We start from the raw sequence: 16502 nt of genomic DNA on the forward strand, positions 1-16502 counted from the left end.
TAAATTTGTTTTGGCAAGCAAGTAGAGGTGGGCAACGTGCCGTGCCAGGCCACCACAGGTCGTGCCTCGCCGTGCCTGGTGGTGGCTCGTGTTGTGCCGTGTCAGACCACCATTTATTAGCACACCCCAGCCCATGGCACAGCATAGTTCACGTTCCTGGCGTGCCGGGCATCAGGCCATCCATAATACTTTTAATTTTATTAAAAAACTTTTCAAATGGATATATTATTTAAATAATTTTAATAATTTATGTTTATGTTTTTTATTATTATATTATTATTGTTCTTTTTATTATTCTTATTTTTATTATTATAGTTCTTTGTTATTATTGATGTTATTTTTTGGTAGTGCTGGTCCGTGCCTACCGTGCCGTGTTTGCGGGCCAAACTACCGTGTCGCCCGCGGGTTCGTGCCAGATTCTTAAAATCGTGTTCACGGCACGGCCCATGGCCCACTCCTCGATCACTGTGCCTTGTCGTGCCGCTAGCGAGCTCGTGCCGTGCCGGGCCAATCTCGTGTCGGGCACGTGCCGCCTACGAGCCGGCACGGCCCATGCCCACCTCTACAAGCAAGTGTGAAAACCTCTATTCAAGTGCTAAGCTTCGAACTTCGAAACACCTCTCATTTTATCATCTTTAACTTCGTTAAAATCATGGACTAAAGTTTCAATGACATATCGAGGGACTTTAGACCGCCGATGCCATATTGAGAGGGTATCATCCTCTTTACTCTTTTTTAAACCCGATATATTCTCATAATAAGACATCACCCAAGATAGCTCTTACTTGTAAAAGTGTTCTACACTTGCATAGAGTCAACCTAGATTCTTTAGTGCGCTAAAACTAGAAAGTACTTTTTCTAGCCATAGCAGCCTCTTGTCTCGAACACTTAGCGAATCGAGGATAGTTTCGACATTCTCAACACTACTGAAAGATTCCTTATTCTTAAGGAACTTTGCAGAATGAGCCTTAGATTTATTTCCTTGGCTACTTTGATCATCGTTTATTCTAGACTCGATCAAATTAGGGGCTAACTGTAGACATCTACTTTTGGCCTCCTGTCTCGACCGAAAGTGCTATGATGATTAAGTCATGAAAATACAAAATAATTAGCTTGACCCAAAACGAAATGAACCAAAGTTAATTTAAATAAAGCCCGATAAAAATTATGCCTAAACCCGAGGTTAAAACCTAATTTTGATGGACTTAGAGGCGCCAAGGTTAAAATCTAAAGCTGCCATAGGAAAAGCCGCGTGCATCTCAGAGAGTCGCGCTGGTATGGCGCGCACAACTCAAATGGTTGTGCGTGACAGCCGAGCGCAATATCTAGTGATGCTCTTGTAGGAGATTTAGAATTTCTCAAAGATACTGAATCAAATCTTATCATAAAGCTACATGCAAGAACAAGAGTAGCGCTGCCTTCAGCAGCGTATCCGAATCACTTACGCGCAACATGAGAGCGTCACCTTTTAAGATGTGCGCGCCACCTGCTGCGGCGGAATCCTAAAAACCATAAACGCATCCATTCCCTATAAATAGACGCTTAATATGAAGCTAAAACACACATAAATTAACCCGAAAGACTGGAAGGAACTTTATGAACTTGTATACTATTCGCCCTCTTGTCCTAAACATTCACCCCTCTTATTACTTATCCTTACGATTAGGGATGGCAATGGGTCGGGTCTGGGTCACCCAGACCCAGACCCAGACCTGGAATTTTAGAGGTGGACCCAGATCCACCGGGCCTAAAAATATCAGACCCAAACCTAGATCCATCGGGTCTAGCGGGTCTCGGGTCTAAAACGGGTCCAACTATAATTTTTTATAATCTTTTATATATATTATAAATTTTTAACTATACTTCTACTTGATATAATAAAAGATGCATTAAAAAAACATGTTCATATTTTTGATACACAAATAATTTGTTCATTAAAATGTAAGGAAAATGCATGAAAAAAAAATCTTACAAACTAAGATTCTTAGCTGCTTGCTGTTTTAATGACTTTCTCTAAAGTCTATCTTCTCAACCTCTAATTATGTAGTATATTACTAAACTAATATATCTAATTAAGTTTTTTATTCTGATAATAGTATATCTGATATACATTTATTATTTAAAAAAATAAAAAACGGGACCATAGCTCATATCTGGGTCAGGTCTGGGTCCAAAAAGTGTAAAACCTGACCTAGACCTAACCTATTAAACTTAGACCCAGACCCGGCCCAGACCTATCAGGTCTAAAATTTAAGGATCCATACCCTAAAATATGGGTCGGGTATAACCGGGTCTGGGTTGGGTCCAAGACCCATTGCCATCCCTACTTACGGTGGAGGTTCCCGAACAAGAAGGAGTCCATAAGTATTCTAAACGAAGATCTATCGTAGCAAGAAAAAGTGGTTAGTTTCTCGAGCACTTAGATAAATCACCTTTTTCTTATTGCTTAAATAAATTTAATCGACTAATTAGCATTGTTTGATCACTCTAAACAAACTTTTAATTAATTAATTTCACATAGTATGCTTTTGTTAATTAAAGACTAGAATTGGAATATTTAATTAATTGTTTTATCACCTAAGTCAAGACGAATCATGTTTATTTTTGTTCTTTCACGAATTTGATTAAAAAAAGAATAACGACTTTTGCAATGTAATTCCTACGTGATTAACACAGGTAAATAAAATCAACTAACTTAGTTTTAGGTATCACATTGCAATATTGTTTGGTAATGAAATTGTGGGAAAGGAAGAGCTAGGAGAGGCCGCACTAGGTCAAGAATAGTGATGCCCCTCTAAAGGGAACATTATTTTAGTACCCTCACTCCCGAACTCATTTTTGATACAAGTAGACCAATTTGGGCATGAGTAAATTTATGATTCACGTTAAATATCCCTTGAATTCTACTTGGGAGAAAGACATGAACTAGGTTATGAGTTTTCCTAAAACTCATTGGCGACTCTTTTCTAGTTTCTTACAAAAAAGCATAATGATAGGATCACCTCTAATTCAAGATCCCCCAAACAGTCAGGAATTTAAATCCTAATATACCCTCAAAAGTGTAAAGTCCTAGGCTTTTAACGGGCCATGGGCATAAAGGAGAAGGATCCCCTATGATGGTACACCCTCCGTACAATTACTCAATTTCATTTGAATATGTAAAGTATTAGGAGTGTTACACATGTTTGAACTATGAGTATCAATTTTGTGTAAATTTGGTATTGTTGTCGAAATTGTATATTTGTGGTGCTATATTTGTGGAATTGTTGTTGTTACTAGCCACATTTGCAGATTGTTAAGCTTATTTTTGGTATTATTGTTGTTGTGTTTCGAATTTGGTTTGTTTGGAGGATTGTGCTTAACTTTTCGGTATTGGTTGGTTGTGGTATTATTTGGGATTGTTGTGTGTGACAAAATGAATTATTTGAGGAAGATTAAGAGTAGGAAGGAACCTTAATTGGAAATCAAGGTGGTATAAGCTCAAGATCAATCTCAAACTCAAGAACAATCACAAACATAAACCCAAGCACAAACCCCTACCCTTCCCACCTTGAAATTTATCAACAAAAACCATACCCCTATCTATAAAGAACTCGTAAAGTGCAAACTCAACCCCACAAGGCATTACTCTCAATATGCTATGGAGAAGTTAGGGATTGATAACCTAGGGATGAGTGAGTTCATACAACATCACTACAGCACCTACAAAGAGCCTACATATGAATTCCTTGCATCCTTTGAGTCACAACCTTATGGAAATAACGACTTTAATATTTCCTTCCGACTATTTAACAAACCTCACAACATGAAGCTTCGGGATCTCAATGCCTATTTGGACTTCTATCCCGACGCCAATCTTCTTGCTCCATCCGCCCAACTTTTCCCTGAGTACCACCCATACAGTTTGTGGCGCACTATTGCGAATATTGAGGATTTTAGTACAAGGTACTCGGTGGCAAGCCAAATCATTCACCTGGTCATCCGCATCCTTCACCGCCATATGGGGTATGTGGTGTTCTGTAAGCAGGACTGGAGTAAGCTCTCAATGGAAGAGATTTTCACTCTTTGGATTGAAACTAAAGATGAGTTGAGAAGGTGGCTCAACATGGGATATTAGTTTGTATTATATTGTAAAGCGATCAAAAGCGACAACTAAACGGGTGAGATTGCCTTGGGTGAGATGATCACGAGGTTAGCTAAAAAGCTTGGACATGAGCACCACCTTCCCGCTTGCACTCAAGTCGGTAGTGACAATAATCTCTTTCTTAACATAGGCCAAATGAGAAGTGTTCTGGGTAAAATTACCCTGGACACGTGTCCCAATCAGAGAGGGACATGTGTCATCTTTGGATAGGTCCAATCTGGACCGCTCATACGCTGACACATGTCACCCTCATATAACAATAGGAAATTGCGGCCTTAAGGGCCCAACTCCCTAGAAAGCCGAAAAAGCGGCGCAACCCACCAAATCTAGGTCTGAGTGACCTAAGAGAGGGCACCTATCCTAATGACCCTATAAATAGGGATATTTACCCCATTTTTGGGGCACGTTAAGTTATTACATCATACCTACATTCTCTCACATCAAAGAAAACACCTGATCTTGGAATCCGAGAAGATCTCAGTTTTACCTTTCCGCACTTTTTACCTCTCTCCGTTCACGTTCTAACTTGATCGTCGGAGGCGGAGCTCCTACCACCCGAAGTCTCCACTATTTTGCAGGTACAGATAGAAGACTCTAGACTTAGTGACGTAACTCTCCCGAGGGACAAGAAAAACCCCAAAACATTTGGCGTCATCTGTGGGGAGAGTACCTCTAAGATGGTTCGAGAGTCTGTACCGCCACCTGAACCCAATCGGCCTCCGGTCGACGGGGAAGTCTATTTAGACCATGATACAAACATCGACTTAAAAGTTAAAACCCGTGTGGGCGCTGATGGGTCACTCATCTCTAAACCCATCCGTTCTAGGGATCAATTGGAATGGGTCAACTACAAAGCCGGTCTAATTAAATCTACTGGACCACCGGCTGGGGAAGCCTAGTCAGCAAGAGGGACCGCTCCCGTTACTGGGATGAACTCATGAAGTTCATGACTGGTTTTAAGGGGGAGATCAAGGACCTCATCAACAAAAGGACAGCTGGCTCTAGCAAGGGTCAGTCGGCGAAGAAGACTCCTCAAGATGTGAGGAGAAAGCCAGTCAGTGACAGGAAGCCTACTCCACATCCAAAGGAGAAGGCCACATCTGCAATTAACTGGTCGAAAATCCTACTGCCCAAGACGGGCACAAGAAAGGTCATGTGGCAAGTTCAACCGGATGACAGTAGAAAATCATTTTCCGATACTCGGCACATCCTTGAGCAGAAGAGAAACCACCAGCTGTTAGAGTCAGCCTCTACATCGAGCTTCCCAGACAGCTTCAAAAACACCTCAGCAAGGAATACTTTATCCTTGCATGAGAGCCATACAGGAAGCAAGTCCGTCCACCCAGGCCCTCAAATGATTGGGTTATCCCCGTACGTGCCTCAGATGCCATATGGTTAGTATGCCCCACCTTATATGGAGCCAGCCCTCTTTAGAAGTCGGGAAGCATACAATGTCCAGCCCTTGGACTGGCAGCTTCGGTTGCTGAAACTTGTTGAACAAACTTCTGCGTTCAGAAGGGAGATAACAAAAGTGGCACAACCGGCCAAGGTTAAGAATGTCTTAGTTGATGCCTACGATGGTACCACCAACCCTAAAGATCACCTCATTGCCTATACCAACCTCATGCACATGCAGGGATTGGATGATGCCATGTGGTGCAGATGCTTCCCCGGCTACATTGAAGGGCATAGCCCAACAATGGTTTGGCAACATGCCAACCGGATCTATTAATAGCTTCAAGAGGCTTGCCTTCTTGTTTACTTCAAACTTCTCGATGAACATCCCTGTTGGGCCCGTATTGTAATACGACCCATAACATTTAGGGCACCAATCCAAGAAGCAAATACTCAGCAAAAACGAGCAAAACGGCCTGATTGGAATAAACAAGGAAAGCAGCATCAAGGATATCAATCAAAAAGATACTTGCCAAAGATACACCTACAAAACAGGGAAGAAGATAAATTAAGAAGATCTTCCTCATTTTTAATATATTTCGAATATCTTTGTAAACCCTAGAGTTCCCTAGGTATAAATAAGCATAATTAGACATTTTGAGCATTCATGTACACACAGATACTCCAAATATAATAGAATTACTCTTCACTTATCTACGGAGCTTCGTCCTTATTGAAGAAGGAGGCAAGTCCTTATTCAGTATCGTGTCTCTAAACTTACTTTTTTCGAAGTGAAGTGTATTTTGTCTGTTTATTGTTATTTCATTGCTTATCTATTGCTTTATTATTGCTTTATTGCTATTTTACATGCTTTTGGTAGTATGATTGTTATTACCCCTCAAACCTAGCAGATTCTCATATGTCCTTGTTGAGATTTGCCTAAACAATTTGGCGCCCACCGTGGGGCTGATAATCAATTAACCTACCAATTTGCCAAAAAAATCAATACAGACACCATATCTGGGCACCAAGTACCCTTTACCATAGCCGAAATTAATGAGGGAATAAACGCATTCCGTCAAACCTTAGACCAACAAAAAAGCCAAATTGAAACATTGTTGGCCCAAAAAGTCCAAACCGAAGCCAAGCTTACTAGTCTCACCAAGCAAAATGAAGCCCTCCGTAGCCAAATACAGTCAGTCGCTTCCAAAACCATTAATACCAGAAAAAACACTGAAAGTATAGCCATGCAGCTTGATATGTCAGGTGTCTTTCATACCCCTAACGGGGAAAAAGGATCTAACACTAGGGAAACAACCCTAGATCAGGACTCTTTGAATACAGGAACCCCTAAGCAGAATGGACAAGAAGGATCTGAGGAGGGAAAGATAGAGAAGATAGTTAAAGAGTACCTCAAAGCAATCGAAGCCAAGATCGCCAAGATCCCTGGAATGCCAAAGCCCATGGAGGAAGAAGCATCAGATGGCTATATAGAGTCTCCTTTCTCAGAAGAGATCGCCATGGTAGAAGTGCCAAAGAGGTTGAGCACACCCAGCATGGCCATGTACGATGGAACAACAGACCCTGATGAGCATGTATCCCTTTACAAGCAGAAGATGATGACCAGCTCAATCCCTAGAGACATCAGGGAGGCCATCATGTGCAAAGGCTTTGGAGCCACATTATCAGGTCCAGCCTTAACTTGGTTCATTAATTTAGATAATGGGACAATTCGATCTTTTGCAGGATGGTAAACCTATTCAAGGTCCAGTTCGCCAGCAGCAGGAAAATAGAAAAACAGTCATCGGATTTATACCGTGTTGTGCAAAGACACGGTGAATCCTTGAGGGATTATCTTAATAGGTTCAACAGGGAAAAGATTGGAATACACAAGTGCGATGCTCCTACAACCATTGAAGCGTTCAGGAGAGGATTTCTAGATCACAGTGAGCTCTACAAGGAATTAACCAAATACCCATGCACAACCTTTGAAGATGTACAAGCTAAGGCAATGGCTCAAGTCAGATTCGAAGAAGATGCATATGCAAGAAAGACTCCAGAGCTCAGAAAGGATGAAGATCGTCCGTCAAGAAGGAACAACAACTTCCCCAGGAGAGATCATCGATTCAAGCCGTATCAGCGTTCCCGCTTTGATGAAGGATCAGTCAATGCTGTCGAAGGAAAGTTTTCTGATTGGAGAGAAGATCCTGAGCTCCCACCCAAGTTGCACGAGTATTGCTTCAATGTCAATCATGCAGGAGTAATAAGGACCTTAAACAAGATGGGAGATACTCTTCAATGGCCTAGAAGGAGTGATAGGCCTGGGGAGAAGAAAGATCCATCCAGATGGTGTGATTTCCATTCAGATATTGGTCACACTACTGACGAATGCGTCGCGCTCAGAAAAGAAGTTGCATACTTGTTAAAGAAGGGCTACCTCAAAGAACTCTTGTCAGATAGATCTAAAGCCTCAGGGAAGGACAGAGAGTCCAAACAAGGAGGTCCTCCACCCCCACCTCCAATTGTCAAAACCATCTGTTTCATATCAGGAGGATCAGAAGTATGCGGTCTAACATATTCAGCAGCGAAGTGGCACGCAAAGGAAAGCAACAAGGAGCAACCAGACAAGAGGGAGAAATCAAAGATAGACATCCCTATCATGTTTGAAGAAAGCGACGCAGTAGAAGGTCATCATGACGGCCTAGTGATCTCACTCCCAGTTGGAAACTGCATGATTAAGCGAATCCTAGTTGATAATGGAAGTTCTGCAAATATCATCATGTTAGACACCCTGAAGCACATGAACATAGATGAGAAGAATATCGTCAACAAATCAACAATGCTAGTAGGATTCAGTGGGGAAACCAAGAAGACGAGTGGAGAGATTACATTGGCAACGTATGCAAAAGGGATCAACCTGCAAGTCAAATTCTTAGTAATCGACACCCTATCCTCATACAATATGATTCTGGGAAGACCCTAGATACACGAAATGAAAGCCATCCCTTCTACGTACCATCAGGTCATTAAGTTTCCTACTAGATGGGGAATTCAAGAAATCAGGGGAGATCCTAGGGAAGCCAAAGAATGTTACAAGATAGCACTGAAAGCAACATCTGAAGAAAAGAGTTCAGCATAGCAATCAGAGGGTCAGCTGGGCTAAGAGAAGTTGAGTATATCAGAAGAGCAAGAAGCTACTGAAGTCCAGCTGAACCCCCTACATCCAAATCAGAAAGTCAGAATAGGATCAGAGCTGAAAGCGGAACTCAGACAACAAATTTACAACTTTTTGGAAGAAGAGAAAGATGTGTTTGCTTGGACCCACGAAGATATGAAAGGCATTCCCCCAGAGGTTATCACCCACAAGTTAAACGTAGACCCAATGCATACACCAGTGAAGCAAAAAAGAAGGAAATTCGCGCCAGAAAGGAACAAGATCATCAACGAAGAAATTCAAAACCTACTGAAGACAGGAAAAATCAGAGAAGTAAAGTACCCAGAATGGCTTGCCAACGTGGTGGTAGTAAGAAAGAAGAATGGGAAATGGCGGATCTGCATAGACTTCACAGACATCAACAAGGCTTGCCCAAAAGACCCATTCCCTTTACCTCATATCGATGCCATGGTGGACGCCACAGCAGGGCACGAACTGCTATCCTTTATGGACGCCTACAGTGGCTACAACCAGATCCTCATGCACAAGGACGATCAAGAGAAGACAGCCTTCATTACCAGTCAAGGAATATACTGCTACAAGGTGATACCTTTCAGATTGAAGAACGCAGGGGCAACGTACCAAAGGTTGGTAAACAAGATGTTTGAAGAACAAATTGGAAACACGATGGAAGTCTACATAGACGATATGGTAGTTAAATCCAAGAAGGCAGAAGATCATGTCAGAGACCTTAGAGAAGCATTCGTCATCCTTAAGCAATACGGCATGAAGCTGAACCCCACAAAGTGCACGTTTGGAGTACAATCAGGAAAGTTCTTGGGATACATGGTTACGCAAAGAGGAATAGAAGCCAGTCCGGAACAGGTCAAAGCTATCCTAGATCTAGAGCGACCGAAATCCAAGAAGGATGTACAGAGTTTAACAGGGAAAATCGCGGCATTGAACATGTTCATTTCAAAGTCTTCAGAAAAGAACAGAGCTTTCTACGAGGTACTAAAAAATAACAAGGAGTTTAAATGGGAACAAGAACACGATGAAGCATTCCAGAAGCTGAAAGAATACCTAGCCAACCCGTTGATTCTCTCCAAACCCAAAGAAGGAGAACCACTCCAGCTGTACCTTGCAGTATCTGAAGGGACGGTCAGCGCAGTTCTCAAAAGAGAAGAAGAAAAGGAACAATTTCCAATCTACTACGTCAGCAAGACCCTGCTCAGTGCGGAAACAAGATATGCATCGCTGGAGAAAATCATTTTAGCCTTGTACACTGCTTCAGTAAAGTTACGTCCATACTTCGAGAGTCATCCCATACAAGTACGGACCAACTACCCCATCAGAGCTATCATGAGAAAACCAGAAATGTCAGGAAGGATGGAGAAATGGGCCCTACATCTAAGCAGGTACGACATACAGTACGAACCTAGGACGGCGGTCAAATCTCAAGCCTTGGCAGACTTCGTGGCAGACTTCAGCCCTACCCTTGAGGAAGAAGCACAAAAGGAAGTACTAGCCCTACAGGAACCAAAAGCTGCACAAAAATGGACACTCCATACAGATGGTGCAGCAAACATACGAGGAGTAGGCTTAGGAGTAGTGCTAACGTCACCCCAGGGAGAGAAGATAGCACAGGCAATAAGGTGCAACTTCAAGGCTACCAATAACGAAGCTGAATACGAATCACTGATTACAGGGCTAACCGTTGCAAGAGATATGAAGATACAACACCTGGAAGTAATTTCTGATTCTCTACTCATGGTAAACCAAGTCAACGGGCAGTATGCAGCGAAAGACACCAGAATGATTGCCTATCTAGAAGTCACAAAGAAGCTCATCAAGGAATTCAAGGAGTTCAAGATAGAACAAGTACCCCGAAACCTGAACACCGAAGCAGACGCATTGGCAAATTTGGGGTCAAACATCAACCTAGAAGAATTTGGGGCAATCCCACTAGTACATGTACTCTCACCATCCATAGAGAAGGAATCAACCATGAGTGTCTACGAAATTCAAACAGGCCCAACAGAAGAAGAAGACAACAGTTGGATAACACCTTTGAAAGAATACCTCCTGGGCAACACGAAACCAACAAGGAAAGTAACAGCTCAAGCTTTCGCACAGAAAGCCTCCAAGTACTGCCTAATCAGCAATGTACTCTTCAAGAAATCTGCAGCAGGACCTTTCTTAAGATGCCTGGAAAGAAAAGAAGCTCAGCAAGTCCTACAATCCCTACACAGTGGAGAATGCGGAAATCACTCCGGAGGAAGAAATTTAGCCAACAGGGCACTTAGAATGGGATACTACTGGCCCAGTATGAGGAAGGATGCAGTTGAGTTCGCCAAGAAGTGCTTAGCATGCCAAACACATGCGCCCTTGACACACAAGCCATCAGAAGAGTTACACCCAACATTGACACCGTGGCCATTTATGAAGTGGGGAATGGATATAGTAAAGCTACCACCGTCGTCAGGACAAAGAGTGTACTTCTTAGCAATGACAGACTACTTTTCCAAATGGATTGAAGCAGAAGCGTACAAGGAGATCAAGGATAAGCACGTCATTTCATTTATAAAAAGGAACATTCTAAGCAGATCCGGGGTACCAGCAGAGATCATTACAGACAATGGGTCCCAATTCATCAGCAACAAAACCACCAAGTTCTGTAAGGAATGGAACATCTCCCTTATCACGTCTACACCAAGATATCCATAAGCAAATGGACAAGCAGAATCAAGCAACAAAGTCCTTATAGGCAACATGAAGAAAAGGCTGGAAGGAGCCAAAGGAAAATGGGCAGACGAACTACCCAACATATTGTGGGCAGACAGGACAACTCCTAAAGGCGCTACAGGTCATACCCCTTTCTCACTGGTGTACGGATGCGAAGCAGTAATCCCAACCGAGGTAGAAGTGCCTACAGCAAGGTATGGGCTAATGACAGAAGAAAGAAATCAAGCAGAACTAATTCACAATTTAGACACAGGGGAGGAACTAAGGGACGATGCACAAATGAGAATGGCAGCATACCAACAGGAAATAGCAAGATCCTTCAACAAGAATGTTAGAGTTAAAGTCTTCAAGCTAGGAGATTGGGTCCTCAGAAAGGTATACGAAAACACCAGGGAAGTCAATGCGGGAAAGCTAGCACCCAACTGGGAAGGACCCTATGAGATCACCAAGGTAGTAGGTAATGGAGCATACAGACTCAGGAATACAGAAGGAAAAGAAGTGCAGCGGAGCTGGAACGCAACACATTTAAAGTTATATCATTTCTGAAGAAAGGTACGCAATTGTTATTTCTATTTTGTCTTTTAAGAAAACACAAAAAACAGGAAAACAAGCAAAAATAAAAAAAATAAAAAATAAAAAAAAACAGAAAACAGGAAAACACAAAAATCTCCAACAGCCAAAATCAGCACGAAAGGTACTCATCTATCTCTATCTTTTGTCAATTTACTTTATGATCATTACGAGTACTGACTTTGGCATCGGAGGGCCGTTGGGGAAACCCACGGCCACCCCTCACCTTCTTCTGTTTTGCAAGGAACACGAATGACATTCCCGAGCAAGAATGCAACAAGTCCCTTCACTACAGAACAAAGACAAGGCACTCCTGAAAAGAACAGACCTACTACCCTTACATACAAACACATGTAAGTAACATCATTACTGTAATACAACTGTAATACAACTGTAATACAGCTGTAATACATTCGTGATACAACTGCATTCACAGCACACTATACAGAAAAGACAATCACACAGCAAGAAAGATAGAAATACTTAGTTGCATTGCAACAAAATTAAACAAAGCATCCAGCTATAGAAGTGTAGCACAAGATAAAAACAAATTATCCAAACTGCACTAAGGCAGTAAACAGAAACAGGATTCAAAGTTGTACATTTTTCAAAAGGTGACACAACACCAACTAAAATAATTCTCTCCCTTATTGTCAGCAGGAGCTACTTCTTCAGCAATAGGCTTTATCACCTTTGGGGCATCCTTAATTTCTTCATTGTGAGGAGAATTCACTTCCTCATCAGCAAAGCTCACCAGTAGGGAACCAGGAGCAGCAGTCCCTTCAAGAAACGCCTTCACAAAAGAAGCCTTATCACCATCATAGTCCCAAGCCTCATGCTTTCCTTGCTGGAACTCCTCCATCATCTCAAGACGTGCCTTCCATAGTAGTACATAGCAGCATCAATAGCCTCGTTAGCAGCCTCCTTCAGGGTACCCTTTAGCCCGTCCCGCTCAGAAATGCAGTCCCGGTGCTTAATCCGTTCAGCCTTCAATGCCTCAGTAGCAGCCTTGTACTTGTCAGACAGAGCATCACGCTCCTTCTTCATAGCCTCATACGCACGAGAAAACTCTGCCACCTTGCCTAAAACACCAAGGCAGGAGTGAAGGCTCTGCACAGCAAAGATGAAGTGTCAAAAGCATATTTCAATAAGGTCGATTTTATTTAAAAAAAAAAAAATTTGGAGTATACTATACCTGGAAAGACTGTACGGCCGCCTCTTGTGAAAGGTCAGCAAAAGTCATCGAAGACTGGCGATCCTTGAAGGAAGGAAACAACAAGGTATCTACATGCGGGGCAAGAGAGTCAAAAGAAAACTCAGCAGCGTCAACATCAATAGGCATCTCCAACTTCCTCTTGAGACTGGCACGAGACGGAGGCGGAGGAGGGACACCCTTGGGAGCAACCATCTTGATGGGAACAGCCTCCGAAGTCTGGGGGGACGAACGAGACTTAAGACGACCCAAGATGGAAGATGAGCTAAGAAGATCATGAGACCTTAGTGACCTTGATGTGTCTGCAAGGAACATAGCTGGCTCAAAAATAATACAACTAGGAACACAGCAAATGTATACAACAGGGATCATAGCAAGTATATACAGCAAGGACGCTAATAACAAACAAATAGATTAACAATTGTATACAAGTATATTCAACAAAGAAACAGCCAATTCAAAATTAAAAACCCACAAACTAAACAAGCAAACCGACACCAACCACACATTCACAAAGTATAAGTGCAACAAAACATCGAAACTCACAAGAGAGAAAGAAAGCAAACCTTGAGACATGGTTGGGGCAACTTTCTGTTCAGAATCAGATTCGTCCAAGGATTTAATTTGAATAACTGCTTCAGGTTGTGTCAACTTGATGAAAGACCTCTCGTCTACACTCAACTCGTACAACTTGTCTATCAAGGATGGAGACTGAGAGCGCTGCTTCAATTTACTCACTGCAACCAACAAGCAAATAAGCCCAAATCAACAAAGAAGGAAAGAAGAACATAAAAGAATAAGAAAACAGAATACCTTCAGCCTCAACAGTGTCAATAAAAAAATCACAATCATCACCCAACGAATCAATCCTCACAAAGAAGAACTTGTGATACCACTTCTTGTCAAACGCCTTCTCCAAGTCAGTCACCAAAGGACCAACACCATCCTTCAAGCGAAGACCAACCCGACCTTTACCACTGGTCCTAATAGTATAAGGGTAACATAAATCCCTCACATCAAGTTCTATACCCAATTTCATACTCAGCAAATCCAGAATTCTCAATACCCTCCAAGTCTGGGGCAACAATTGACAAGGCGAAACCCAAACTCTAGAAAGAAATTGGCGAACAAGAGCAGAAAAAGGAAACGTATGCCCAATTACAAAAGGGTACTCAAAGAAACACACCCAACCAGGGGCAGTCCAGTCAGCCCTTTCCCTAGCTGATGGAATTTTCACCACAACCCCATCAGGAAAACGCGTAATTACAGCAATACTATGAACTTCCTCCTTCGTAATGGTGGAGGGATAGGTATCCTTGACAGGAAAGACGTTCTACGCCACCAAGTTCGGCTTTTTCACACCCTCATCCACCTCAGCAAACACCACTCTCACATGATCATCCATCGCAAAAACAAGAGAAAAATACAAAGTGCAAAACAGAGCAAATAGAGAGGAGAGAGAAAATACCTGATGAAATTGAAATTGGGGCAAAGCAATTGAAGTGATTAGACAATAGCCTGCACACCCAATAAATACCAAAGACGGAAATAAACCGCCCTTCACAATTATCAAGGAAGTTGCCTTAAAACCGCCACCACTTTCCATTTTGCTAACCGTTGGAACAATTTCTGAAATTCAAAATATTTTCTAGAGCTTTCTTTAGGTAATTTTCACTTCCAAATACTTGGAAATAAAAATTAAGGGCAATTGTTGGGCCCGTATTGTAATACGACCCATAACATTTAGGGCACCAATCCAAGAAGCAAATACTCAGCAAAAACGAGCAAAACGGCCTGATTGGAATAAACAAGGAAAGCAGCATCAAGGATATCAATCAAAAAGATACTTGCCAAAGATACACCTACAGAACAGGGAAGAAGATAAATCAAGAAGATCTTCCTCATTTTTAATATATTTCGAATATCTTTGTAAACCCTAGAGTTCCCTAGGTATAAATAAGCATAATTAGACATTTTGAGCATTCATGTATACACAGATACTCCAAATATAATAGAATTACTCTTCACTTATCTACGGAGCTTCGTCCTTACTAAAGAAGGAGGCAAGTCCTTATTCAGTATCGTGTCTCTAAACTTACTTTTTTCGAAGTGAAGTGTATTTTGTCTGTTTATTGTTATTTCATTGCTTATCTATTGCTTTATTATTGCTTTATTGCTATTTTACATGCTTTTGGTAGTATGATTGTTATTACCCCTCAAACCTAGCAGATTCTCATATGTCCTTGTTGAGATTTGCCTAAACAATCCCTGCCAAGAAAACAGGTCTCGACTTGAGCACCATCCGGCAAGGAGAGAGGGAAAGACTTCGCTCCTGCGTCAGGCGGTTCAATCTGGTAAGAATCCAGATTCAAGGATTGTTTGTGAAGTTTTCTATAGAAACTTTTTTAAAGGTCTAAAGGACTGTTCAACCTTCAAGTTTGACCTTGTCAGGAAAAGGGTTTTTATCCTCCAAGAGTGCTGATGGAGGCCAAAAGCTTTATATAAGCAACCGACCTCTGCACGTCCAGCAATCAGTTAGACTCTAAGAAGTCTAACAAGCAAATAGAGAGTAGGTCTGCTCAGCCAGCTCCCAAAACTGAACGGAGAAAAAAGAGAAAAGAGATCTGGGCGGTTGACGACTCTGATCAGCTGTCCCAGAAGAAAAAGAAGGAATTTAAACCATAAGTCCCAAAGTAAGAGTTTAATAAAGACTGTTACTCCATCCTCATGGAGATAAAGGACAGGGTGACCATTGAGAAACCCGCGGCTATGAAGTGTTCCGCCAAACATCGGAACAAAAATAAATACTGTCATTTCTATGAGGACATCGGCCATGACACTAAAGACTGTTATGGCCTCAAGCGGCTGTTGGACCGTCTAGCTGATGATTAGGGGGTGTTGAAATCCTACATCCTCAAGTCCAAGGTTACCCTAAAGATAAACCCTAAGCAGTCGTCCAAAAAGATTGCCTAGCCTACTAGTAGTTCTAACAGTGACAAAGATTTGATCTACACCAAATCATGTGGATTTGCTGGAGGGGGCCCTACCCGCCGGGGCACCAAGGACCATTTGAGGAAGATGGACGTCAACTCTGTTGACGAGGGTCAGGCGTTTGCCAAAACATTTCTTGAGGTCATCATCACTAAAAAGGACCGCGGCTCAGTCCGACGGCTGCATGATGACCCAGTCGTCATTAAATGCAAGTCGCCCATTAGAAGCTGGGCTGGATCTTTATAGACACTGGTAGCTCCTCTGACATCATCAACTAAAAATTCTTGTCC

At 42.1% G+C, this 16502-nt stretch overlaps 2 protein-coding genes across 2 annotated transcripts; both read left to right on the forward strand.

The window, feature by feature from the left end:
* The first annotated feature begins 6786 nt into the window (after positions 1-6786).
* LOC145592105 (uncharacterized) lies at positions 6787-8522 on the forward strand. Its single transcript, XM_081648572.1, has 2 exons — positions 6787-6947; positions 7286-8522. The coding sequence occupies exons 1-2, from the start codon at positions 6787-6789 to the stop codon at positions 8520-8522; spliced, it is 1398 nt and encodes a 465-aa protein (XP_081504698.1).
* Positions 8523-9380: 858 nt separating this feature from the next.
* Positions 9381-11984, forward strand: LOC145592106 (uncharacterized). Its single transcript, XM_081648573.1, has 2 exons — positions 9381-11335; positions 11537-11984. The coding sequence occupies exons 1-2, from the start codon at positions 9381-9383 to the stop codon at positions 11982-11984; spliced, it is 2403 nt and encodes an 800-aa protein (XP_081504699.1).
* Positions 11985-16502: the final 4518 nt, after the last annotated feature.

The sequence above is a fragment of the Chenopodium album genome, chromosome 18 (assembly GCF_948465745.1).
Source record: "Chenopodium album chromosome 18, dcCheAlbu1.1, whole genome shotgun sequence".
NCBI classification, from domain to species: Eukaryota; Viridiplantae; Streptophyta; class Magnoliopsida; order Caryophyllales; family Amaranthaceae; genus Chenopodium; species Chenopodium album.

Bases quoted from the DNA above. Each gene is read 5' to 3' on its own strand.
- LOC145592105 (XM_081648572.1), top strand. From the start codon at position 6,787: ATGCAGCTTGATATGTCAGGTGTCTTTCATACCCCTAACGGGGAAAAA. The intron at 6,948-7,285 runs GTACCTCAAAGC...GATCTTTTGCAG, and splicing joins ATAGAGAAGATAGTTAAAGA to GATGGTAAACCTATTCAAGG.
- LOC145592106 (XM_081648573.1), top strand. From the start codon at position 9,381: ATGGAAGTCTACATAGACGATATGGTAGTTAAATCCAAGAAGGCAGAA. The intron at 11,336-11,536 runs GTCCCAATTCAT...GTGGGCAGACAG, and splicing joins GAGATCATTACAGACAATGG to GACAACTCCTAAAGGCGCTA.